The sequence below is a fragment of the Bos taurus genome, chromosome 25 (assembly GCF_002263795.3).
Source record: "Bos taurus isolate L1 Dominette 01449 registration number 42190680 breed Hereford chromosome 25, ARS-UCD2.0, whole genome shotgun sequence".
In the NCBI taxonomy this organism is placed as follows: Eukaryota; Metazoa; Chordata; class Mammalia; order Artiodactyla; family Bovidae; genus Bos; species Bos taurus.
The window spans coordinates 7,512,945-7,536,886 of NC_037352.1; the positions used below are offsets into that span (position 1 = coordinate 7,512,945).

Consider the following 23,942-nt stretch of genomic DNA (forward strand, 5'->3'; position numbering starts at 1 on the left):
GAGATTCCTCACCAGAGCCCAGCCACGCTGGCACCTGAATCTTGGACTTCTGGCCTCCAGAGCTGTTAGAAAACAGATTTCTGTTGTTTAAGCCACTCATTCTATGCTATTTTGTTACGGCAGTTCAAGCTAATACAGGAGGATTCTTCCCGAAAGCCTTCAGGGAGAACTCAGCCCTACTGACACCTTGATTTTGGACTTCTGGCCCCTAGGACTGTGAGAAAATGGATTCATTTTGTTTTAAGCCATGAAATTTGTGAAAATTTGTTACAGCAGCCATAAATATTAATACATTTCCATTTGCAGGGCCTGGCCGGACGGTGAACAATCAATCAAGCTGAACCTATTCACCAAAGGGTCTCACCCGCCCCCCTAACGTGTCTGGTGTTAGGCAGAATGAACTACATACAATATAAGAAATAATATAGTAGACCTTCGTACAATGCAGGGGTTGGGGGGCACCGATCCTCCGCACAATCAAAAATTCAAATATAACTTTACAGTCTGTAGATTCAAACAACCACGGATTGTGTCATACCACAGTACTTATTTAGTGGAAAAAAATGCTTCTATAAGTTGACGTATGATGTACAGTTCAAACCCATGTTCAAGGATCAACTGTAATAGTCTAAAAGTACCGTGGCTATATACTGACTGCTCACAGCGTGCAAAGGACGGTGCTAACTGCTTTACAAGCATCATCCAGTTTTTCCCTTGTAGATATAGACAAATTCAGTGTGAGTTGCTGATGAAAACTAGCAGCTGCTCCTGCCAACAAGCACTTCAACCTGGTGGGGGAGTCACAAGTGCTCTGATGGGGAGACCTGAGAGGACTGGGCAGGCCCACAGACTCATCAACATGAACTGGCAGAGGAGGAATCAGGGAAGGCTGCCAGAAAGAGGTGACCCGCAAGCAGGGTTGCCACTCTGCCATAACTTAGTGTAGGGAGGGCCCTCAGGGCAGATCTGTTTTGGGCTTCATGAATGAGGAAGGGACAAAGTATCAGGGACCAAGGACTCCTCAGCTTCCTGCTTAAGGGTGCCAGAAACTGCTCTATAACACTTCCCCTTACATTCCACTGCCTTAATCCCATTGGTTTAACCCCATGACTTCACTCTACTGCGAGGGAGGCTGGGAAATAGCTTTTAATTTAGAGGACTTTCCTGGCGGTGCTAGTGGTTAAGACTCCATGTTTCCACTGCAGGGGGCACAGGTTCAATCCCTGGTTGGGGAACTAAGGTCCCCCATGCGGCCTGGTGTGGCCAAAAAAATAAAGGATGAGAAGAAAAAAATAATACACACACACACACACACAAACTGAGGGAGAGGCATGTGCCCAGCAAAATATTATACAACTATGGGAAAGAGATGAGAATGGATACTGTCCATGCCTTGGGGCGCAAAGGTTAACAGGGTCCAGATAGAAGAGTTTGAACTTGACCCTGAGGATTGTTAGGAATCCTGCAATGACGGGAATTCCCTCAACATCACAGTGAGGGACCCAGACCCTCAGCGGCTCTCCAGCTCCCTAACACATCCCATTCCTCTTTCTTTCCCTCTTTCATTCAACAAATTGAACTTTCTGAGCAGTTCCAATGTTCCAGGAATGCCTGGGTGGGAAGAGATGGTTATTTCAAATAGGATGGTCAGGGAGGATCTCGCTGAGAAGAGGATGCCTGATCACAAGCCCAAAGGAGGTGAGGGAATGGGGCAGGGGAGATGGGTGTCCTGGGGAGATGTACCTTCAGTGAGCAGAACAGTCAGTGCAAAGCACGTGAAGGGGAACACAACTGATCAGGGTGGCTGGAAGGGAGCAGAGTTGGGTGTGAGATGGGATCTCTGCCCAAGGTATGGGTCTCCAGGGGTTTCAACAGAGGACAGATGTGATCTGGCTTTTGTTTTTAGAAGATGACTCTGCCTGCGTTGGGGGCTTCCCAGTGACTCAGGCAGTAAAGAATCCACCTGCAATGCAGGAGAGCCGGGTTCAATCCCTCAGTAGGGAAGATCCCCTGAAGAAGGGAATGTCAACCCACTCCAGTTTTCTTGCCTGGAGAATCCTCATGGACAGAGGAGTCTGGTGGGCTACACAGTCCATGGGGTCACACAGAATGGAACACGACTGAGTGGCTAACACTTCCACTTTCTGCCTCCTCTATTCTCACAAGTTTTTTAATAAAACAATAACTCCAGAGGTGTCTATGCCACCTTCCTCAGTGACCTTCCCTCTTTCATTCAGCAAATTGAACTTTTTGAGCAGCTCCGATGTGCCAGGAGTGCCTGAGTGCCTTCCACCCAGACATTCCCTGAGAACAACCCAATCAAGACTAGAATGGGGTCTCAAGATGCACAGACAACTCTTCATGTACTGTTCCGGGGAGTTCAGGAAACAATCTGTTTCCTTTGAGAATATTTATGTTGTTTGGTCACCCTATTAACGCCACACCAGTTTTATCCATAAAACTTACGTTAATGCTCCATAAGTGAAGTAAAAGTGTTAGTCGCTCAGTCGTCTCCGACTCTTTGCAACCCCATGAACGGTAACCCGCCAGACTCCTCTCTCCATGGGATTTCCCAAGCAAGAATACTGGGGTGTACTGGGGTGTGTTGCCATGCCCTGTTTCAGGAGATCTTCTCCATCCAGGGATGGAACTTGGGTCTCCTGCATTGCAGGCAGATTCTTTACCATCTGAGACATGGGGGAAGCTCAAGAATTACACATGTGTGCACTCTTTACATATGTGGTCCTATGTGCTTGGAAATTTACTGAATATGCAACAGCTGTATTGGATTTCATTTCCTACTAGATGCCAATTAACACGGAGGTTCTTCACTCACCTGATGTTGGAGACTTGATGAGTGGATGAATGAATGAAATGAGTACCAGCTATTGTATTAATGAGTACTAAGAGCAAGATGACACCACACTTATGGCAGAAAGCGAAGAAGAACTAAAGAGCCTCTTGATGAAAGTGAAAGAGGAGAGTGAAAAAGTTGGCTTAAAACTCAACATTCAGAAAACTAAGATCATGGCATCTGGTCCCATCACTTCATGGCAAATAGATGGGGAAACAGTGGAAACAGTGACAAGCAATTTTGGGGGGCTCCAAAATCACTGCAGATGGTGACTGCAGCCATGAAATTAAAAGACTCTTGCTCCTTGGAAGAAAAGTTATGACCAACCTAGACAGCATATTAAAAAGCAGAGACATTACTTTGCCAACAAAGGTCCGTCTAGTCAAGGCTATGGTTTTTCCAGTGGTCATGTATGGATGTGAGAGTTGGACTATAAAGAAAGCTGAGCCCCAAAGAATTGATGCTTTTGAACTGCGGTACTGGAGAAAACTCTTGAGAGTCCCTTGGACGGCAAGGAGATCTAACCAGTCCATCCTAAAGGAAACCACTCCTGAATATTCGTTGGAAGGACTGATGCTGAAGCTGAAGCTCCAATACTTTGGCCACCTGATGCGAAGAACTGACTCACTGGAAAAGACCCTGAGGCTGGCAAAGATCAAAGGTGGGAGGAGAAGGGTGGACGACAGAGGATGAGATGGTTGGATGGCATCACCGACTCCATAGACATGAGTTTGGGTGAACTCCGGGAGTTGGTGATGGACAGGGAGGCCTGGTGTGCTGCAGTCCATGGGGTCGCAAAGAGTCCTACACGACTGAGCGACTTAACTGAACTGAACAGCAAGGATAACATTAATTAACAAATACCTAGGCAATGGCACCCCACTCCAGTACTCTTGCCTGGAAAATCCCATGGATGGAGGAGCCTGGTGGGCTGCAGTCCATGGGGTCGCGAAGAGTCGGACACGACTGAGCGACTTCACTTTGACTTTTCACTTCCATGCATTGGTGAAGGAAATAGCAACCCACTCCAGTGTTCCTGCCTGGAGAACCCCAGGGACGGGGGAGCCTGGTGGGCTGCCGTCTGTGGGGTCGCACAGAGTCGGACACAACTGAAGTGACTTCGCAGCAGTAGTAGCACAGCAGGCTCTAGAGCCGTATTAGCCAGTTCGAAACCAAGCCTCGCCACTTAGCTGGGTGACCTCGAGCGAGTTATGTAACGGCTCCCGCACTCGCAGGAGTGCACCATCCCGCCAGACCAGCCACCATCCCGCCAAACCGGGGCAGGTGAGAGCAAACCTGCGCAGGTGAGAAACGAGCTTCTTCCGGGCTGCGCCTGACGACAACGCTGGCGCGCACGCGCGATTCGGCAGGTGGGCGTGGCCACGAAGCGACGCAAGGAAGACGGGTGCGCGGGGGGGTGGGGCCGCGCCTGCGTAGGCCGCCCCGCCATGGCGGCCGCCTGAGCGCGGTGGTGAGAGGTTCGGGTGTGACTTCGGGCTGCGGCCGGCGGCTGGTAAGCCCTTTGGAAGAGCGGCGGCACGGGGAAGGATGCATGGGATCTCTTGGCACCTGACCTTGAAGCGCGGGCTCCCCCACGGATTTGAAGCCTGGGTCCCCAGTCAGCCTCAGTTTCCCTAAGCGAGGAGGTAGAGGGGAGGAGTCCATGCCTGCCTGTAGGTTTCCGTTTGGGGTCCAGGCAGCCCCCTGGGTTTCGGATTAGGAAGGGACGACGATGCTGGAGCTGTGACTCCTGATTGAGAGGGCATGCGTAGCCCGTCGGCTGGAGTCCTCGGAGGCGGCATGGCAGAGGGAACGAAGAGCCCCAAGGACCGAGGACCCTGGAGCCCCCGACTCTGACCCCCGCCGTGGCCGGGGCCAAGTCTCAGGCCCCCAGCCCTGGGCCTCGGCTCCGGAATCGCGCCCAGTTCCCTGTCATTAATGACCCTGTGACACCTGGCAGAGAGAGAGCCTGGATGGCAAGCAGGTGGTTCAACCCCCCAGATCCCGGCAAACTGCTTTTAACGGGCAGCCCTGGCAGGGTTAGGATGACAGCGTCGGCGTCTGGCCCCCATAGCCTAGCAGAACCAAGGACACGTGTCAGCAACTCCTGTGAGATGAATCTACAGTACGAAGGAGGGGGCGGAGGGCCCATCTGCATTTAGGTGTCCTTTCCTCCTCCCCAGTCAGGAGAGGGGACTGAAGCCTATCCAGCCTCAGAATTCCCAGACCGACCGTGAGTCAGCTGTTCCTAAGTAGAGAAACTGATTATTGCCTTTTCCCATCTTCCAGCACATCCTTTAATAATTACTCTTATCAATGCTATAACGATGAAAGTGAAAGTGTGAGTTACTCAGTCCTGTCTGACTCTGCAACCCCATGGACCATAGCCCCACCAGGTCCCTCTGTCCATAGATTTCTCCAGGCAAGAATACTGGAGTGGGTAGCCATTCTCTTCTCCAGGGGATCTTCCCGACCCAGGGATCAAACCCTCCTCTCCTCTCTCCCCTGCACTGGCAGGCGAGTTCTTTAACCAGCTGATGCACCGGGGAAGTTGAGCACTTACTATGTATTGAACCCTGAAAGTGATTGTTGTCTCATTTAATGCTCACGTAGACCCTGAGACGGGTCTAAGGTGCCCCTGTAATTCCCAGAGATCTGGTTCTAGGAAAAGCCGCTTAAAGGGAATCCCCTTTACCTAGTACTCCATTGTAGAGTGTGTTTCCTGGAAGGCTGGGGCAGGTTGGATTTCAAAATAGAAATTTCAAGCAGTCTAGATCATACCACTTGAACGCGCCCGATCTCATCTGATCTCAGAAGCTAAGCAGGATCGGGCCTGGTTAGTACTTGGACGGGAGAAATTTCAACTGCAGGTTAAGAATACAAGCTTATTTTTTTGTCTATTTTTAAAAGTATTGGTGTATAACTGCAGTGTTAAATCTTTCAGTCCTCAGGGAGCCAAATCTGCCTTTAAAACGATTGGTCATGGTTGGTCTACACTGTGTTTAGACTGGATCTTCTTTGTGTTTAGACTGGATCTTCTTTGTGGATCCATCCTAATTTTTCCAGTCCTCATTGTTTGAGGACTTTTGCCTGTGAGGCAGCAACCCTCCCCACCCACCCACCCACCCCCAGCATTTCTCCTCCATCACTTTCATTGACACCATGAAATCTTCCATCCATTTATCAGATTCACAGCTTCAGCTCATAACCCACTTACTTTGTGCTGGTTTGTCACATCAGATAGAAAAGCCAGCGTGGAGTGACTCTTTTATAGAAAACATTTGTGTTGGTACTTCTGCTTCCCCGTGGCAAGTGCATAAATGTAGGAACTCCAGTTATGTGGACTCAGATTATAGACTGTGGCTTATGACGATCCCATTTTCCGATTGAAGGAATGGAGGCTCAAGAGGTTTCGTGACATTCGTGTTGCACACCGCTAGTGCACACATCTACCCAGATAGGAGGGTCGGGGGCGGGGGGGGGGGGGGGTGTGAGGGATTGTGGCAGGTTTGTGTCAAAAACACCTGAAACCAACCCCATGACAAGAAAATTTTGGGGTTTATTAACAATTGCTGTGCACCAAGGACTCTGCTCAGTGCTTGACACACAGCCTCCACATCCTACTGCCCCCCAGCCCTGCGAGCTGAGACTATAGCTGAAGAAACCAGTCCAGAGAGGTGAAGTAATTTTCTCAGGGTCAGTGAGGAGGTTGGAGACCAGATTTAGCACCCACTCCACCTAGCATCACAGCCCTAGGCTCTGTCCACATGCTGCTGCTGTTTGATGGTTTTTGATGAGGTGGAACATTTGGATGGAGGAAGAGCCTTCCTGTTTTTCTTTTATTTTTTTGGCCATGCCTAATGGCATGTGGGATCTTAGTTCCCTGACCAGGGATCAAACTCACCCCCTGCATTAGAAGTGCAGAGTCTTAACCTCTGGACTGCCAGGGAAGTCCCAAGCCTTCCTGTTTTGTTTTGTTTTTCCCACATTTTAGAAAAGTTTATTTTTGTGTGTGTATGTTGGTTTCTGCCAAACATCAGCATGAATAAGCCACAGGTATACTTATGTCCCCTCCCTCTTGACTCTCCCTCCACCTCCCTCCCCATCCCACCCATCTAGGTTGATACCGAGCCCCGGTTTGAGTTCCCTGAGTCATACAGCAAATTCCCATCGGCTCTCTGTTTTACATATGGTGATGTCACCCTTTCCTTCCTCCCCTACTCGCCGCCCGCCCCACCATGTCCAGAAGTCTGTTCTCTATGTCTGTGTCTTCATTGCTGCCCTGAAAATAATTTCATCAGTACCATCTTTCTAGATTCCATATATATACGTTAGTATATAATATTTTTTTTCTGACTTACTTCACTCTGTATAATAGGCTCTAGGTTCATCCACCTCATTAGAACTGACTCACATGTTTATTTTTATGGCTGAGTAGTACTCCATTGGCTATATGTACCGCAGCTTCTTTATCCATTCGTCTGTCGCTGGCCACCCAGGGTGCTTCCGTGTCCTGGCTACTGTAAATGGTGCTGCAGTGAACATTGGGTGCGGGTGTCCTTTTCAGTTTTGGTTTCCTCAGTGTGTGTGCCCAGGGGTGGGATTGCTGGGTCATCTGGTGGTTTTATTTCTAGTTTTTTAAGGAATCTCCAAACTGTCTTCCATAGTCCAAGCCTTCCTGTTTTTAACCACTTTGCCTCCAGCATGAGTTTCCAAATTTTAGTTATTGCTGGGTCACCTTCATAATTTTTCAAAACCTATATATCACCTGTACAGTGATTCCTTTAGTTGGTTTTGCTTTAAATCCACTAACTTTTTTCAAAGTTTAAAAAGACGATTTTAAAACAAATGATATGTGGGCAGCTGGAGTCAATTTCTAGGAAGAAAAAAGATTATAGGAAAAAAACCACTAAATGTGATGTGTAAATTGTGATTAAATACTGCTTTAGGAAAAACTAGCTACCAAAGACAATTGTCTCATGGAGAAAACGGACTGTGAACTGGGTTTTAAATGATATAAAGGAATCCTTAGTTATCTTAGGTCTGCTAATGGTCTTTTGGTTAGATAGGAGCACATTTTTACAAGACAGACATGCTGAAGAATTATTTAGAGTTAAAATATCACGATGTCTGGAAGGTGCTCAGTTCAGGGGAGAAAAAAAACCCTAGATTGATTGATCACATATGACAGTGTGAATGATCATTGAATCTAAACAGTGGGTATATGGCTGTTTATTACACTGTGCCCTCAACTTGCTAGTATTTGAAATTTCGAAAAGGTTGGAAGAAATAAAAAGGGTAGGAAAACTGTTTTCAGTATAAATGGAAATTTGGATCCTTTGCCATAAATAAAAGGTTACTATGAAAGTCAACAGAGTGCAAGACAGAGTAACAGTTCTGTTTATTATCTTGCCAGGGCTCTGAGACTTTGACCTGCAGGATTATGAGAGGACTAAAAAGAGAAGCCTTTCTTCCAGGGTGACCGGGAGCGCTCTGCCCCCTGGGTGGGTCGTTCACCCTGCTCCCCGCCGGGAGCTGCTGTCTGAGGACTTGCTCTCGCCCTTCAGGTGCTGCCGTCCATGGTCACTGTGGAGCCCGGGCCATGGTCACTGGCGCCCGCGCTGGCCATGGACGAGATCACCTTCAGAAGTGACACTGTGCTGTCAGACGTCCACTTGTACACCCCGAACCAGAGGCGCCTCATGGTGCGGCTGAACGGCATGGGGCAGCCGGGTAAGGAGCCCACTGTGTTTTCTGCATCCTCACAGAAAGGACGGGGAGGACTGGCTTGTCTGACTCGCCCTCGCACCACTTCTTCGGAGCCCCTGTCTCACAGAGCAAGCCCCTCAGCTTTCCTGAGCACCTGCCTTGTGCCACGCCTGGTGCAATGCTGGGAAAGTGGAAGGAATGGGCTGAACTCTGCCCTCAAGAGCCCACGGACCAGTCGGGGAGAGGTGGCCCTCTACCAGGCTGGCTTCACCTACCAGGGCTCCCTGGTTTTCTTCCCACACACCCTCCCCTACTCCTCTAGCCCAAGGGATCTTTTCTTTCTTTCTTTTTAATATTTAATTATTTGGCTGCGCCAGGTCTAAGTTGCAGCACACAGATTCTTTGCTATTCTGTGCCATATGTGGGATCTAGTTCCCTGACCAGGGATGGAACCGGGACCCTCTGCACTCAGAGTGCAGAATCTTAGCCTCTGGATCACCGAGGAAGTGCCCCAGGGGATCTTTTGAGAAATGCAGATCACACCACCACCCAGATTCAGACCCTCCGGTGGCTTCCCGTGCTCTCAGAATGAAGCCAGAGTCCTCACCTTGACCTTTGAGGCCTGGCCCGAACCCTGCTCGAGTGCCCACACCTCCCTCTCCCACCATCAGTGCCCAGCAGCCACTTCCAGGTCCTTTCTGTCCCTCACACCAGGCACACACCTTCCTCTCTGAGCACCTTTGCGCCTGCTCTTCACTCTACCCAGAACATGCTCCCTTCCCAGGACCTCCCTGGCCACCGTCCCCAGCTCCTGTCTCCCTGTGTTTGCTTATTGCTCTGTCACAATCAGTCACTCTCCCTTTCCCTCGTGTCCCTGTTTGGATTCCAGGATTCAGGAAACTGACTCAGGACAGATGAGCTACTTGCCCCGGGGGTCAAACAGCAGGGGCGGGGAGGACTGGCCCAGGACTGCCCACTCAAGTCCTGGCACCCCCTCCCTCCAGCCTGGCACAATACTCTTACCGAAACCTGTTCTGGTGACTCTCTGGGCCCTAGGTCGTGAGGGCCCCGGCATCCATGTCCCAGCCTGCAGACCTCAAGGCCAGACAGTACGGCAAGGAGGGCAGTGGCCCAGGGGTCGGGGAGACTGGATTTGGATCCTGCTTCAGCCATACCCACAGCTGTGTGACCTTGGTCAGCTCACGTAGCCTCTGAGCCTCAGTTTCCATGTCTGTAAACAGAGCTCCACTGTTGTGTTCACAGCAGTCTGTAAAGTGGAGCACCACTGTTGTGTCCGCTGCTGTGCGGAGTCAATGACAGCATGTGAACTGAGTGCCTGCAGCGTAGATCAGAATGCGGCTGCTCTGAAGGCCACAGCTTCACAGCCGAGTCACACGGGCCTTTTCTGCTGCCGTCATGATGTCTCCACCTGGCGTGAACATAGTTCCCTCTGCTGTGCAGTAGGACCTTATTTGTCTCCTCCCCTCTCCCCCAGCCCAGCCTTTAAAACTCTTTCCAGGTGGAAATTGAGGAAAGGAAATACAAAAAGAGACAGTGAAGAAATATTCTACTTGTGTGTTTCGCTTTCAGTCTTCCTGTCCCAGTTCAAGCTTCTATGGGACCGAGACTCTCAGACTGACTCAGGGGCCGAGGGTGGCGATCACACAGAGGGGACCCCTCCTGCCGGCACCATCTGCAGCCGCGTGGGGGCCTCCCTCCAGGCGGGGGCCAGCACCACCACCCCAGAGGGGCTGGCGGCTCAGCTGGACGAGGATGGGGACTTGGACGTCGTGAGAAGACCCCGGGCTGCCTCCGCCTCGGAGCCACCGGGGCCTCCGAGAGACAAGGTACATCCCACGATTCTAACGCAGGAGGAAGACGATGTCCTGGGAGACGAAGCCCTAGAGAGCAGCCCCTACAACGTCATCAAAATAGGTAAATAAAGGGCCGCTCACCTGCCGCCAGGGCAGCGCCACAGTAAGTCAGGCACACGGCCCTCTGAGTGTGGGCCGGGTCAGTGGGACCCGAGCGCGGACACTGAAGCCCGCTGGGGAGCATGCCAAAACCTGGTCTGATCCCCCTCTTACTTCAGGCTCCTCAGGGGCCCCCATTGCCCTCTGGACACAGTCCGTGTGCTCAGCTTAGCTCTGCCCACCTCCCCAGCCTTAGCTCCCACCACCGCCCACCCTCTCACCTTCCCTGTACTTCCTCACCTGCGCGCCTCTGCTCAAGCGAACCGCCATCCTGGAGGGCCTGCCCCTCCCCTGCTTCCCTGGCTGACACGTTCCCGGTTGTCGTAGTCCGAGTCCCAGCTCGGCAGTCAGTTGTTCCAGAAGCCTGCTGCCGCCTCTGCCACCTGCATCAGCATTCTGTGCCCACTCGGCTGCCCGGCTATGGGTCGGGGTTGTCAGTGAACGACTGGGCCAGCGGGGGCAGGCAGCAGGGAGCCCTGGCAGATTGCAGAGCCAGATCGGAGCAGAGGAAGATGAAGAGGGAAGTAGGTCCGTAGTCAACCTGGAGGAGCAGGTGGGCTGATCAGATAGCCCCAGGGGTGGGAACTAGAAGCTGGGGGGCAGTGCAGACACAGCGGCAGCATAGGCGGGGCGGAAGGGGGTCTCAGCGGGCCCTCAGGCAGGGCCCAGAGCATCCACACCTGCCCGGGGTCTGGGCAGAGGGCATTGGCGGAGCGGGGATTTTGATTTCTGGAAATGCCAGGAGTGGAAAGCGGCCGGGACAGGAAGTAAGCCAGTAGTTTGAGGCACCTGTTGTGTCTTGATGTCCACCTTCATCACCTCTTCGTGGGCTTCACAGCCCCTCCAGGGCGTGGTTCAGATGAGGAAGTGACAGGCTCAAGGCCGTGCAGTTTGGGGCCAGTAAGGAAGGTTCTGAACCCATGTGGACCGTCTCCACAGGCAGGGCTCCGGCCACCCCAGCCCTCCTCTTCTACGGGGAGGAGCTCTGATTTGAATCTGTTCATTGAGATCCAGAGTCCAGATGGTGCCTGAGGTCCCAGGTAAAGGCCTCCCTCGATACTGGCCCAGGTCGGGGGCCTGGGATCCACTGGACTTTCTCAAAAACCCTAATAGAACAGCCACTCTGATTGATGGCAGCCCGGTCAGCGGCCCAGCAGACAGTGAGCGAGTGCCTGCAGGTCCCTGGCCGGCTGGGTCTGGATCCCCCGGTGGGGACCCTTCTCTGTCTTCTGTGGAATATCTCTAGTCCCTGTGGCCTTCCCAGGGATGAGTATTCGCATTTCACACAGGAGGGAACTGAGGCTCAGGTTGAGAAACTTGCCCAGGTCACACAGCTAATCAGTGACAGAGCCTTGACTCACACCGGTTGTGTCCGACACCACCGCCTATGTTCCCTACCCACGTCGTGTGATCAGAACGTTGGAAAGTTCTGTCGTCAAAAATCTAACATTACTCGTGGACCAGCTAGGAATTCACAGACACAAGGTTCCTAGTAAATTATGAGCATTCCCCCCATTTTATAGATAAAGAACTGGAACCCAAAGAGAATGCAGAAGAGGCAGGGCTGGAACTTGGGCTGTCGGATCTCGAGTCACTTGCCTTTTCCATTGTCCTATGACTCAGACAAGTACTTTAACCTCAGAGCTGTTTCCTCTTCTGTGAAATGGGTATAATCTCCCCTGGCTGTAAGTAACAGAGGGAGCTGGCCCACATAGAGCTCTTAGCACAGTGCCTGGCGCATAGTAGGTGCTCAATAAACATGTGCTGCCATCAGCTTTCATTCCTGGGGACCAATCTGAGCGCGGAGGAGGGAGGCTGAGGAGGAGAGTCTGGGTTCCCACAAGTCTGGAGACTGTCCTGCCGGCCGGGAACCCCTCAGACACTGAGACTATTTGCCTCACCCCCTTTGCTAGCCCTGGGGTTTCTCATGGGGCTTCCTGGGTGGCTCAGTGGAAAGAATCTGCCTGCCAATGCAGGAGACTCAAGTTTGATCCCTGGGTCAGGAAGATCCCCTGGAGGAGGAAATGGCACCCTACTCCAGTATTCTTGCCTGGAAAATCCCATGGACAGAGGAGCCCGGCAGGCAACAGTCCATGGGGTCACAAAGATTTGGACACAGCTGAGGGACTGAGCACACATGAAAGTTCCTCGGGCTGGGCTTTTATGCTCTTACGAGGCCACTGGCATTGTTAAGTATAAACTGGCTTTCCCGTGAAGCAGGAGCTCCCCACCCTTGACCCTGGTTAGGGAGGCCTTTGAGCCCACAAATGAGGTGATGTTATTTCTGCATCTTGTGAAGGAGCAAACCATGGCTCTGGTGCTGAGAAGGTCGGTGACTCGTGCCACCAGCCAGATCCGTGACCAAGCCTGGGTCACCCTCAGGTCTGTGAGCTCAGTCCACGTTCTCGCTCAAGGGAAGCCAAGCACCCCTTAAATGCAGCCGGAGGCAAAACTTAAGTCCACGGGACCTCTGGGAGAAAAGACCAGGCTCAGACTACCGAGATCCCCGTGAGAGGGTGCCCCTGGCTTGGCCAAGCAGACTGGAAGGAGGCAAAGAAAGATGGGATGAGCCCCCTCTGTGGGGGGACCCGAGTCACGGCAGGGACAGTGGGCCAGGGACCATACAGGGGCCACAGAGACTGGGGAGGAGGTGGAGTGGGGTCTTTGGACTGAAGGTCCAAGGCAGCTGGAGAAGAGAGCCCCCCAGGAAGGCCCCTTCTCACACACACACCCCTTCAGCCTCGCTGTTTCTTCTCCCACCCTTGCTTCCTGCTCCTGGTTTGATATGAGTCAAGCTGCCCTGCTGTGCCTGTGTCCTGGTATTTGATTTGCTGGCCGTCACCATCTCGCTTCAAGACTCAAGAGCCGGTTCTCCTCTAACAGGAAAAATGTTTGCCTTCACTCTTTCTTCTTGACCTCATAGTTCTGTGCCCCATCCCGACCCTGGTAACCAGCACTAGATTGTGTTCTGCATTTGAGTATACTTCAAGTGGAGTGTGGGATGTGTGTTTGTGGTTAAGTTGGGCCGAGTCCTCTTGTGACTGGTATGTGCAGGCTTCAGTGATCTGAAGGAGAGGAATGCTCATCCCGCCCTGGAGGCTAGCGGATGGCCGCGTGGCCTGTGTTTCTGCTGCTGTTTAGAACGCCCGCCTTCACCCCCGTCCCACCGTGTCGGCCACCTCCCCCACACCCCATCTGTGTTCTGTCCATCCCTGTTTTCACGGTGGCCCTTTCTCTCTTGGTTTCCGCCCCCTCCAGAGCACACCATGGCCACCCCCCTGGAGGATGTTGGCAAGCAGGTGGGTAGGTCCCGTCCACTCCCCGTGGCCCTGCAGGGTCTCTTGATTGCCTCCAGTCACCCACCGTTCCTGCCCCCCTCTCCCCTCCAGGTGTGGCGGGGTGCCCTGCTCCTGGCAGACTACATCCTGTTCCAGCGAGACCTCTTCCAGGGTCGCACGGTGCTGGAGCTCGGGGCGGGCACTGGGCTGGCCAGCATCATCGCAGCCACTGTGGCACAGACCGTGTATTGTACAGGTAATGCCCCACCATCCCAGGCTGGGGGAGCGTTCTCCTCACAAAGGGTGTGCTGACTGGGTACAAAAGGGAGGGAGGGAGACTGGGAATCCGACCTTGGCAGTTCTTGATTCTGCCCTCCTCCTGGGCTGGTTTTCTCCACCCTCCACTGTTTTCCCAGCAATCCCACGGTGCAGGACCAGCAGCTTGGCTGGTACCTGTGTTCACACCCCCTCAAGAGAGTAAACACCTCAGGAAATCAGGAAGAATGTGCCTCTAATAAGGCTTAAAGATGGGCTTCCCAGGTGGCACTAGTGGTAAAGAACCCGCCTGCCAACACGGGAGACACGAGAGACACAGGTTCAGTCCCTGGGTCGGGAAGAGCCCCTGGAGGAGAGACCGGCAACCCACTCCAGTATTTTTTCCTAGAGAGTCCCCATGGACAGAGGAGCCTGGTGGGCTGCAGTTGCAGAGTTGGACATGAATGAAGTGACTTAGTATAAGGCTTCAATTCAGTTCAGTCGCTTAGTCCTGTCCGACTCTTTGCGACCCCATGAACCACAGCGCGCCAGGTCTCCCTGTCCATCACCAACTCCCAGAGCTTACCCAAACTCATGTCCATTGAGTCGGTGATGCATCCATCTCATCCTCTGTTGTCCCCTTCTCCTGCCCTCAATCTTTCCCAGCATCAGGGTTTTTTCAAATTAGTCAGCTCTTCACGTCAGGTGGCCAAAGTATTGGAGTTTCAGCTTCAGCATCAGCCTTCCAATGAACACTCAGAACTGATCTCCTTTAGGATGGACTGGTTGGATCTCCTTGCAGTCCAAGGGACTCTCAAGAGTCTTCCTGCAACACCACATGCTTAAAAACAGTTGAGTATTTTTTTCCTGATTATGGAAGTCTTGCCTACTCTCTATGGAAAATTTGTAGAATAGCAAATAAATTTCCTCATAATGTCACAATCCCCAGATAGTGTCAATAGTGTGCAGGTCACTGCGTGCCAGACATGGGAAACCTGGGGTGAATGAAGCAGATCAAGTCGCTGTACGCAGGAAGCTTCGGAGTCTATTTTTTAACTCTGTCAATTATTTTTTTACAATCTTTTCCTTTGTGTGTACATGTTCCCAAATAATTTAGATCAAACTATATATATTCAATGCTTTATCCTGTCAAAAATGTCAGAAAATAGAAAGCACATTTTCCGTTGTCATTAAAGGGAAAAAGGGAAATTGAAATCACTCAGTCGTGTCCGACTCTTTGCGACCCCATGGACTGTAGCCTACAGGGCTCCTCCGTCCATGGGATTTTCCGGGCAAAGGTACTAGAGTGGGGTGCCATTTCCTTCTCTAGAGGATCTTCCTGACCTAGGGATTGAACCCAAGTCTACCTGCATTGCAGGCAGACGTTTTACCCTCTGAGCCACTAGGGAAGCTCTTAAGTTACTTATAAATAACTTCTAATGACTGATTCATATCAATGTATGGCCAAAACCACTACAATATTGTAAAGAAATTAGCCTCCAATTTAAATAAATAAATTAATTTTTAAAAATTAACTTTTAATGATCAAACAGTATTTCATCTCTTTTCTCTCTTTTTTTTTTAAACCACTCTCCTATTGCTAGATGTTTGGCTGTTTTCATTTGGTATGGTGTTTTGGGGGTTTTTTTTGTTTTTTTGCTTTTCTTTTGCACTGCAACCAATACCTTTTTGCATCTTCGGTTGATAATCCTTAAACCAGATTCTTAGAAGTGAGTGGGACCTTTCTTAAGCTTTTGATGTAAGTGTGTTAGTCACTCAGTCGTGTCTGACTCTGCCACCCCATGGACTATAGCCTACCAGGCTTCTCTGTTCATGGGATTCTCCAGACAAGAATATTGGAGTGGGTTGCCGTGCCCTCTTCCGGGGGATCTTCCCAACCTAGGGATCAAACCTGGGTCTCCTGCATTGCAAGCAGATTCTTTACCATCTGAGCCACCAGGGAAGCCTGTACTTACTGTACTTAATGATTGCTTTTTAAAAGTTCTATTTTGAAATAATACTAGATTCATACAAAAGTTGCTAGAACAGGACAGGAAGTGCCAGGCATCCTCCGCCCAACTCCCACCATGATAACATCAGGGATCACACCCACAAACTGACCCAGGGCAGTACTACCAGCTACGCTCCGGACTTGGCCAGCGTGCTTTCTCAGGGACAGTCTACCAGTTTTTAAGAAAGTAGGATCTCAGCAGGCGATTATTATTAATGTTATTATTTTTTAACTCTTTAATAGCCGCTAGGCAGAAAGTGGTGTCTGCTGACACCCTTTGTGTTTCATCAAATTCTTAGTTTATGTTCACGTGGCGTCCGTCTTTTGCGTCTGAGCTGAGGAAGGGGAAGCCTGGGTGGCAGTTGTCCTGCTCAGATACCCTGCATCAGCTACTGGTCAGGAGTCTGCAGCAAGGCCACTCTGTGGCTCCTTGACAATTGGGTGTAAATGGCCAGTGAACTTCAGAGTCAAGCCACCAAGCAGTGCCCGAGGGCTGTACTCACACCTGGAGCCTGACACCAGCATCTCATCTCTTAGTAGTTATCATCCCCTTGAGAGGGTGTGCATGCAGGCAGCATATTGCAGTTAGTAAGGCCTTTTCTTGAGCGCCGGCACCTGCAAGCTCACCGCGACACCAGGCAGCCTGTCACCATCCCCTCTTTCCAAATGGGAGGGGCTGAGGTCAGGTGGCTGGCCCTGGTCACCCGGGGAGCCGCCTTGGGGCCGACTGAGGGGTGGAGGGCAGAGGCAGCTCCAGGGCTCTGGGTCTCCCTCCCCCACTCAGCCAGCACTGCCCCTCTCGAATCTGCTTGGCACGTTAGAATCCCACAGCAGATGTTCTGACAAAAGTGCCATAAAGGCTTAAAAACTGCTGACCCAGTCCTGTGCTGCCAGGCACATGCCTCAGTGTTCTCTGCTCCCAGAGCCCCAGGAGCAGGGACAGGGCATCCTGTGACCCCACCCCCACCACCCCGGGGCTCTGCATGGTCCCTGGGTTGAGACAGTGGTCCAGGCCCAGGCAGGTCTGGGGCGGGGACAGCGGGGGGTGCTCTGTGGTTGCAGGAAGCCCAGGAAAAAGAGTCACAAGGCTTTGGGTGCCCTCCACATGCTCAGTCTCCTGATTGAAAGTTAATTTTGGCAAAGCACTGCCCTGGCCCCCATCCAGGGCTCACTGAGCTACAACTCAGTTCTGCTCATGTGGCAGGAAGCCTTGCCTGGTCAGAGCAGCGGGCGGGTGGGGAGACGTGATGGTGGCAACAGTGAGTTGGGCCCCGCGGTGTGGCCGTCAGCCTGCTGATTGTGCTGTGTCCCCGCCAGTCACATCCAGACGCCCTCCTGGCTCATCCGTCTTCTGGGGCATCAAAGAGCAAGCCTCGATTTGGAGTCAGAGACGCTTGGGTTCAGACTTTCCTGATGGTCTAAGGATCCACTAAGGATCCTGCCAGTGCAGGGGACACGGGTTCGATCCCTGGTCCGGGAGGATCCCACGTGCCGCAGAGCAGCTAAGCCCCAGGCACCACAGCTACTGAGCCTGTGCTCTAGAGATACTTGGGTTCAACTCCCAGGTCTGGTTCCACCCAACCACATGACTCTGCCCCGGCCACTTTGTCTGTGATGGGACTGTGACGCCAGCTCAGAGTCATTAGAAAGGTCAAGGGTGGACTCGCGTGTGCATGTTTCATGAGCTCTGAAGATGCTGGGAGCTCTCATTCCTCCTTTCTGGAATGCAGAGTCTGCCCCACGAGGACAGTCTTCTCTAAGGAAGAGATTATGAGAAGGAGCCTTAAGGTGAACATACTTCATTTTGGCATAAAACACATGGGAGGAACATTGGTTTTCGTTTTGCATGTCTCTGCCGCCGGGCGGTGGACAGGAGCTCTCTGCAGGCCAGAGCACGGAGGTGAAGGGCTGTCGCGGCCGGCGCTTCATGGCTGCCCTCTGTCTCCCCAGATGTCGGTGCAGACCTCTTGGCCATGTGCCAGCGAAACATCGCCCTCAACAGCCACCTGCTCGCTTCTGGAGGTGAGGCCTGGTGGGTCCCCGCCCGGGAGAGGGGCTCCCCTGTCTGGCAGGTGGGACAGACATCCAGAACCGGGGCACTGGGAGGCGGGGTTCTGCCCGCACCCGTGGACGCCCCAGACAGTGGAGGGAGCGGACGTCCTGGCCTTCTGTCCCTGCAGGTGTGCGATGGCTCTGTCCTTCCTCCTCTCTGCCCACGCCTCCGCTGTGGCCCACCTCCGCCCTCTCTTCCCTTCAGGCCACAGGGCCCCCGCCAGGTCTCCCCAGCTCCTTGTCTGACCACTTCCCTCCCCGCTGAGCATCTTCCAGGGGCAAAGTCTGAGCTCCTCTGGCTCCAGACCCCCTGCTCTGGGCCAGCCAGCTCCTGCCCCCTCTCCTGACAGCACACCGTCCAGCCCTGCGCCCAGTGAGCCACAGACTCATATGCCTTTCCTTCTGCCCTGGGTGCCCCCAGCCCCATCGGCCTGACCACCCGAAAGAGTAAGCTGCTGATGAGGCACACCCCTCCCTCACACAGCCGGGGGGATTTACCAGACTCGGACAGGGTCAGCCGGTCCCACAGGCTTCAGACCCTTCAGAGATTGCCCATTGCTCTTGGAGCAGAGACCCAGCTCCTTTGCTCTTCTGGATCCTGTGGGGTCTGGTTGCTGCCCATTGGCAGTCCCTACCCTACCTCCACTCCAGACATCCTGGCCTGGCTGGAGACTTGGTGCCCTCGGGGCCTTTGGCTCTTTCCTCCTGTCTGTTTCCCTTCCCTCTGCCTCCTGTCAGTTCCTAATCAGGCTCAGGCCTCCAACAAGGTCACAGTCCCCTCACAGACGCCCCTTTTCACCCTGAGCCATTGTGTTTGGACATCTGTCCGTGTGACTAGTTGATAGGCATCTGCCATCCCACTAGAGCTCCCACCCCTGAGGGCAGGGCCCCATCTATGGTGGACCCTCTGTGTCATGTTTGCTGAGCACCCAGGGCAGAGCAGGCCTGGAAGGGAGGAGCATGCATAAAACACCTCCTTCTGGAAGCCCTCCCTGACGCCCCGTCCACACGAGAGCCCCTCTCCTCCCTTATACCCTGGCACGTCCTTTTCATATCAGCGTCTGCTACCTGCCGGTCTCCTGGGACAGGAATGTGCCTCGTGAGACTGCTCCCTGGGCCAGCACCAGGCCTGATGCTTAACATGAAAAGCGCAGGATGGGGGACTTCCCTGATGGTCCAGTGGTTACTGCTCCACGCTTCTGCTGCTGGGGCCCCAAGTTCAGTCCTCGGTCAGGAAACCAAAATACCGCAAGCCACACAGCATGACCAAAAAAAAAAAAATAGTGGGACGGGTGTATCGTGAGGTGAAATGTGAGGTTCATCTTCCCTAACTTTGCGCAGAGTTTGGGGGATTCCACTCACGTTTGTTTTGCAGGCGGTGTGATTAAGGTCAAGGAACTGGACTGGCTGAGAGACGACCTCTGCACAGGTGCATGGCCTCCTCGCTCAGGCCCCCGTTCATTCGTGGCTCCTCGCGCCACATTGAGGCCATCCACCCTGTGGCCTTGACTGGCCAGCAGGGTCCTTTGTCCACTGGCTGATGAGCGACAGCTGCCCGCCTGGCTGCCATGTGCCAGGCGCCCCACACTCGTTCTGTTTTTTGGACTCACAGCATCACCGTCCGTCTGTCCTGTAGTCTCTGGGTAACGGGGGAAGACGGGTGCTCAGAGAGGTGCAGTGCCTGCCCAGGGTCACAGGCACCAGCCGGGCAGGGTGCAAACCCAAGTCTGTGGGGCTCCAGGGTTGAGACCATTTGCCTGCAGGAGTTGGCCCCTGGGGGTTCAGGGTCCGTTGGGCGGGGGAAATTGCTAAATTTTGCTTTTTAGTTTCTTGTACAGACTAATTCACACTCACACCCTTGCTCTTTTTCTTTGTACAAGAACTTTTCCTGCCAGACGCAGGGTGAGGAAAACCATTGTTGTTGAGTGCTCCCAGTGCACTTGAGGCCCTTCGGTCTCCCTGACAGTCCTTGTCAGGCCCATCCTAGCATGAACACCACAGCCCAGAGAGGTGAAGCTCTTTTCTCGGGGTCACACAGCAAGTCCGCGGGGCCAGGAATGCCATGGACGGAGGGGCAGCCCCTGTTCTGTTCAGGCTGCCGGCTGAGGCAGCAGGTCAGGCCCCTCGTGGCTGAGGCAGGCCCGGCAGAACCTTCTGATGGGATTCAGGGCTGCCCGGCAGTGCCCACTGCTCCCAGCCTCACCCACCCCGGTTTCTTCTCCTAAAGCTTACTGCAGTCCATCTCGGTGAGAACTGGTGGCCCACAGAGCAAGGGCTGAGCCCACGGTATTCTTCCGCTTTCACAGACCCCGAGGTCCCCTTCAGCTGGTCCGAGGAGGACATCTGCCACCTGTACGGCCACACCACCATCCTGCTGGCGGCCGAAGGTGAGGGCGCCTCCGCCTCATCACATGTGGTCCTCGGGGGGTGGGCCTCAGGGGTGGCCTCCCACCACGGCTCCTGCCGCTTCCCTTCTGAGCTGTGACTGTTCACATCCATACAGATTCTATCCCAGGGTCCTTGGGATTCGCTAAGGTATCCTCCTCCCTGACGTTTGCCTGTTTTCTTCCCCTCAGTGTTTTATGATGACGACCTAACTGATGCTGTGTTTAAAACCCTCTCCCGACTGGCCCACAAGCTCAAGAATGCCTGCACCGCCATCCTCTCGGTGGAGAAGAGGTGAGCTCCGCGTGGGCCAGGCCACCCTCGCCTCCCAGATGAATCCATCCGTGTCATCCTCGTCCCTTCCTCATCCACCGCTTGCTGTCCCTGACACAGAGCCTCGTGTGACCCCCACTCACCAGTGTGTGTGTGTGGGCACCGCCCCTGCTGCACAGCCATAGGGAGGAGGCTGAGACCTCAGGGCTGGAGCTCTGGGGACCTGTCCAAGCCCCGCCGGGCAGTGGGTGTCCCGGAGCCTGGATGCATGGCCGCTGTGCTGGCCGAGGCACTGCCCATCTATGCCCCAGGCCCCCGTCGGTGCTGGCTGCACTCTCAGCCCCTCCAGGGCATTTCCCCCTGGATGTTCTGACACACTAGGGCTCCCGTTGCGGGAGTGACCCTCATGGTGGATGCAGCACGGGGCCCGCTACACACATTTTCCTCTAATGCATAAGCTAGCCCACAGCTCTCCTGAAGGCAGTTTAGAATCAATAGCAAAAATCAAAACCGAGCAGACCGACTGACCCAGCAGTTCAGCTTCTAGAACTGGCCCTGTGTCAGTGATCGCGGCCAGTGCAGAGGCATCCAGTCGGGCATGGCTGCTCCAGCAGCTCTTACACCCATGAGGCCCAGTATGCCCACGTGCTTGGTCCCCGTGACCTGTGGCACTTCGTGGACCTGATCACTTGGTTTGAACCTGGACACCTGCCCCTCCCCTCTGAGCCCCGCCCCGCGGGTAAGTGGAGGTGGTCACTGAGCCTCCTCCCTGGCTTCCTGCTCAGCATGCGGAGGCGCTCGCTTAAAATCCGGCGGGACAGAAGGGACCGAAAGCTCCGGGGGTGACGGCGCGCTCTCCGGTTGTGCACAGGCTGAACTTCACGCTGAGGCACCTGGACGTCACGTGCGAGGCCTACGACCACTTCCGCGGATGGCTGCGGCGGCTGGAGGGGCTGGCGGGCGGGCGCCTGCGCTTCGCGGTGGAGCCGGTGGACGCCTCATTCCCGCAGCTCCTGGTGTACGAGCGCATCCAGCAGCTGGTAGGTGTGCGCGCCGGCGCCGGGTCTGGGCGAGGCGGCGGGCCACGGGCACAGGAGGCGATGAGCTAGCTTTCCGGGTCGGGCCCAGCCCGAGCTCTCCCGACTGATTGCTGCACTGGGCCCTCCGGGTCTGGCGAGGGCCCGCTGGATGAATGGTCATCCAGCTTTAGGGCACGTCCTTTCCCCGTAGGCCCTGCAGACTCCAGGAGAAGCTGGCAGGCGGGGCAGGGGGCGCTTGGGTGGGCTGAAGACCAGCTCACGGCCACGTCTTTAGTGTGAAAGTGTGTGGCCTCGTGGGCTAGGGGGGCGGGTCTGATGCCCCAGGGCCCTTCTGTGGCAGGCAGGGTCCTCGTGTGGGCCTCTGAGCGGTCACCCTGATGACAGGCGCCAGGTGCTGGCTGGCTCCCAGCCCAGGCAAGGTGAGTTCCCGCGGGAAATGGCAGCTGTGTGTGCGCCATCCCTCAGTCATGTCCGACTCTGTGTGACCCCAAGGACTGTAACCCACCAGGCTCCTCTGTCCTTGGGATTCTCCAGGCGAGAATACTGGAGTGGGTAGCCTTTCCCTTCTCCAGCAGATATTCCTGACCCAGCCATCAAACCCAGGTCTCCCGCATTGCAGGCAGATTCTTTACCAGGGAAGCCAGGGTTAACCCTACAGACATGTTGCTTCCTATGACGGTTTTAAAACAAGCACTGGGGGGAAATTTGAAAAGTTTAAAATCCCCTTAAAAATCCCTTAAAATGACCAGGAGCTGAATTCATAGAAGTCCCAAGGGCTTTCGTTCCCTTGGCCCCTTGTCTGCAGCCGCCCTTTCTCTGGGCCTGTGAAGACCAGGCCTGGCTCCAGGAGGAGGGATCCTGCCCCCTCGGTCTGTCCCGCCAGCAACCACAGCATTGGGCACACTGCTCCCAGAAGCAGGAGCTGTGTGACCTGTTGCCATCCTGGCCCCTTAGACCATGGGCAGCCTCAGCCTCTCAGATCCGTGCCAGGACTCAGCATGCAGCTCCTCCACGGAAGAGCCCAGAGCCGTCCGAGAGGGCGCCTGCTCCAGTAGCTTCCATGCTGCCCAGTGTTCACATCTTGTTGGGGCTTCTCTTTTGCCAATTTACACCCCTTTGTGAAACTAAAGTCTCGTTTGCTCACCTGGGAATCCGTCCCTCCGTTTGCTGCAGGAACTCTGGAAGATCTTTGTGGAACCAGTAACAGACCCCATCATGTCTGTAGACAAAGCTTCTCAACCATTCTCGTGACATTTCTAATAAAATTGAAAGCTCACAAAGTCATGTGCTTGAGAATTTTATCATTGATTTTTTATCATTTAAAAAATATGGTAAATGGATCTTCTATGACCCAATACAGTTTTAACTCTTCATAACCAAAATCAGGGGTGTTTGGAGCAGACGTAAAAGCCGCCGCCTGGCTGCCCAGGGTCCGGGCCCCCACAGCCATCTGCCTCGTGGGCGTCTCCCTTCCTCAGCCTGGGCTGGTCCCGCCTCCCCTCTTCTCTCTGCGTCACCTGCATGGGTGTCTGTCTGTGTGGTCTTTAACCCGCTTCCCTGGGCCTCGGCTGCATCTCTCCCCCTCACCTTGTCATCCCTGCTCCTCCCACCCCCTCTCTCCCTCCTTCACTCTCCTGCTTTCCAGTTTGAGTCCCACCTTCCCTCCCCGCGGTCCTCTCCCCCGACCCCTTCGATGTTCCTGCACACTGTCCACCCCCCCACCCCGGGTGAGCACGGCCCCACCCCGATGCCCCTCCAGCTCCAGCCCAGCCACCCCTGCCCATGTCACTGCCCCCCAAGCACAGGTCCCATTTCTGTCCTGACACAGTGGTCCAGGCTTCTCAGGTCTCGATTCATTTCATTTTCCCAACCACTCTACTCTAGTTAGTCAGCAGCCTGGTTAGACCAACCCATTTAATGGTTAAGAAGACTAAGGCTGTTGAAAGGGAAAAGTCTCTGTGAAGTCAGAGACCTGTTTATCACACACCAATACATTCCTGCCGTCTGACCCTGGCCCAAAGCAGGGGCTCAGTACGTTTTATGGAATTAATTGTTCAGAGGAATTGTTGCTTAGGATGGTGTTTTTCAGTTGTGGGTGCTCTTGCTTCCAGG

At 53.8% G+C, this 23,942-nt stretch overlaps 2 protein-coding genes across 8 annotated transcripts in view; one reads left to right on the forward strand and one right to left on the reverse strand.

Annotated features, from left to right (window-relative positions):
• The window catches only part of LOC104970180 (actin nucleation-promoting factor WASL-like), a 30,926-nt gene extending 25,491 nt beyond the window's left edge, over positions 1–5,435 (reverse strand). For 2 of the 6 annotated variants that reach the window (XM_059881536.1, XM_059881539.1), the window contains exon 1: positions 4,151–4,304. In XM_059881536.1, coding sequence (XP_059737519.1) covers positions 4,151–4,304 — 154 coding nt within the window. Of the gene's footprint in view, positions 1–4,150 lie in introns of all 6 variants that reach the window. The other 4 variants (XM_059881538.1, XM_059881534.1, XM_059881535.1 and 1 more) reach the window with 3 other exon arrangements.
• Positions 4,274–23,114, forward strand: METTL22 (methyltransferase 22, Kin17 lysine). 2 transcript variants are annotated; one of them, XM_005224417.5, is made up of 11 exons: positions 4,280–4,367; positions 8,422–8,587; positions 10,154–10,498; positions 13,795–13,835; positions 13,926–14,070; positions 18,031–18,102; positions 19,508–19,561; positions 20,439–20,519; positions 20,709–20,811; positions 21,662–21,830; positions 23,004–23,114. In XM_005224417.5, the coding sequence occupies exons 2-11, from the start codon at positions 8,434–8,436 to the stop codon at positions 23,079–23,081; spliced, it is 1,242 nt and encodes a 413-aa protein (XP_005224474.2). In that variant the 5' UTR covers positions 4,280–4,367; positions 8,422–8,433; the 3' UTR covers positions 23,082–23,114.
• Positions 23,115–23,942: the final 828 nt, after the last annotated feature.